This window comes from Penaeus chinensis, chromosome 7, assembly GCF_019202785.1.
Source record: "Penaeus chinensis breed Huanghai No. 1 chromosome 7, ASM1920278v2, whole genome shotgun sequence".
In the NCBI taxonomy this organism is placed as follows: Eukaryota; Metazoa; Arthropoda; class Malacostraca; order Decapoda; family Penaeidae; genus Penaeus; species Penaeus chinensis.
In genome coordinates this window covers 7207188-7209687 of record NC_061825.1, presented here as the reverse complement: position 1 = coordinate 7209687, position 2500 = coordinate 7207188, and the positions used below count along the sequence as shown (strand labels likewise).

Below are 2500 nucleotides of genomic sequence, written 5' to 3'. Positions count from 1 at the left end.
CCCATGCATATCAAGGACTGCAAAAGTTAATCCTTGATTTGTCTGAATATTTGACTATAGCTGAAACTACTTCAAACGTACTTGGGTAAAATCAATTGAATGAGATAATCTGTCATAAAAAATAAATAAATAAAAAAGCAGAGGCAGACACATGGCTTGATATTTGAGAGGGACAACACCCATGAAACATTTTAGTGATAATTCTTTTCAAACTCCTGAAAATGTGGGCAATTTCCCTATTAAGTCTATTTCTATAGTTTTGTTTCAAGTAAAGTTTTTTTCTAGATCTATTTCAAGCCTTCACTTCAAATTATATGGCCCCAGATACTTGCAAATTGCCAACCACTGAAATAAAAGCACAAAATGAAGTAGTGACATTCAGAAGAGCTATCAAATGAAGTAGGTACTGTATCTTATGAAATTAAATTGTAAATGGTATCAGGGTTAGACTACAAATCACTAAGTGAAATCTAATCAATACATTAGTAAAGGAAATATACATTAAATCAAGCACCAAAACTACAAAGCAATGAATCTGCCAAATCATCAAACATGTTTCACATGATAAACTGCATCAAGTGTTATACAGGACTAGACCAAATAACACAACTGGTAATTCAAGCTATCTATCTGAATAACATAAACCCTACCAAGGTATTACAGCACCTGCTCTGGTCTCACCTGAGGAAAGGTGGTCGGGGTGACGGGCGTAGTTGACATTCTTCCCCTTGAGACTTCAGGAGGGTAAGGAAGGTGCGAATGAACTCCTGTGCCTGGCGAGTGAATCATAATAAACATGTTCCCTGTCACATGCACATACTGGTTTTGCTCTGAGCTGTGAGCTTCCGTTATATAGGGAACAAATCCAAACCTCTCCAGTATTGCCTCCTGTAATAATAGTGAAAGGTATGTTTTGTTAATATATTATATATAACTGAATATATGTATGTATATGTATATGTAAATGCATATATGTGTGTGTGTGTGTGTGTGTGTGTGTGTGTGTGTGTGTGTGTGTGTGTGTGTGTGTGTGTGTGTGTGTGTGTGTGTGTGTGTGTGTGTGTGTGTGTGTGTGTGTTTGTGTGTGTGTGTGTGTGTGTGTTTGTGTGTGTGTGTGTGTGTTTGTGTGTGTGTGTGTGTGTGTGTGTGTGTGTGTGTGTGTGTGTGTGTGTGTGTGTGTGTGTGTGTGTGTGTGTGTGTGTGTGTGTGTGTGTGTGTGTGTGTGTCCCTCACTAACTTCTTGCTAATCCACTGTGCTTCCTTATTCAACTTTCTCCATTTACATATCTTATCAGTCTAACTTCTTGACATCCTCCCTTGCCTAACTTCTCATACAGCGCTCTCTCTTCCCTTAACACTGTGCCCCCTTGACTATTTTCTTCATCCTTCTTATTATCACAATTCTAACTGACCCTCAGTACTTGCCTTCAAACTAAGATGCCTCACCTGAAACAAATGCATTCGTCTTCCCCAAGTACTGGAGGTAAACTGTGCAAATGGTTCTCCTGAACTACTAAGACACGCCACATTCAGTGGTATCAGTATAGGGCCACGTAGAGGATCAGATATGTAGGAATATGGCAAGGCAAATGGATCACTTGGCACAGGAAAGAGGTGAAGGCCACATGGCAGGGCCTTACGTTGCCAACTCATCACCTGTGGAATAAACATTTCTATTAATATTAAAGTACACACTTTAATCTGCCAGATAAATCACCTTAGTTCTGGTAAGCAATCAAGACCATACAAGACCAATTGAAAAATTGTAATAGAATACCAAGTCTGCAACTACAGATCCCGTTGCACACAGCCACTGTGTAATGAGCTCAAAGGCCTGAAGTGGTGAGAAGAGTGAATGGTGTTTGAGGTGACCCCACTCAATTCTGTCACTGCGGTTGTTGATATCTATGTCCAACAGCCCAATCCTGTATAAACCTGAAATTAGGGACTTCATCAACACTCTGCATCAAAAGTATGTATAACTTTTCCAATATGATATCAAATCTGATAGTGATTTGTAAATTCTTGTTTACAGCACAAATACCAAGAAAGGAGACTATTATCCAACTACACTTACTATATCTTCCTTTCCATGGGATGTAAGCAGGGAGCTCAGGCTGCAAAAAAGTAGGGCATGGGGAGCTTGATCTAGGGCCTGGTTGAGCTCCACCAGGCTTTGTGTTCAGGGGCTCGACTTCAACCTCATGCCATTCAGTAGAGTATGTAGAAGTATCACATAATACTTGGTCTTGTTCTATAAAAAGATAAATAAATAATAATACACAAAAATCTACATTCATATAAATGCATACACACAGCAATTTAAAACAACAGCTATACAAATGTGTGTGTGTGTGTGTGTGTGTGTGTGTGTGTGTGTGTGTGTGTGTGTGTGTGTGTGTGTGTGTGTGTGTGTGTGTGTGTGTGTGTGTGTGTGTGTGATGTTAAATATAAACATGACATTATTGTTACCTCATCTTCCATTAATATTTTTCTTTCT

The 2500-nt window shown here is 39.1% G+C and overlaps 1 protein-coding gene across 5 annotated transcripts in view; it reads right to left on the bottom strand.

The window, feature by feature from the left end:
- The window catches only part of LOC125027052 (GATOR complex protein Iml1-like), a 48672-nt gene that overhangs the window by 10368 nt on the left and 35804 nt on the right, over positions 1–2500 (bottom strand). For all 5 annotated transcript variants that reach the window (XM_047615716.1, XM_047615719.1, XM_047615720.1 and 2 more), the window contains 4 exons: positions 2078–2254; positions 1778–1935; positions 1447–1656; positions 682–888 (listed from right to left, as the gene is read on the bottom strand). In XM_047615716.1, the coding sequence (XP_047471672.1) occupies positions 682–888; positions 1447–1656; positions 1778–1935; positions 2078–2254 (752 nt within the window). The remainder of the gene's footprint in view (positions 1–681; positions 889–1446; positions 1657–1777; positions 1936–2077; positions 2255–2500) is intronic.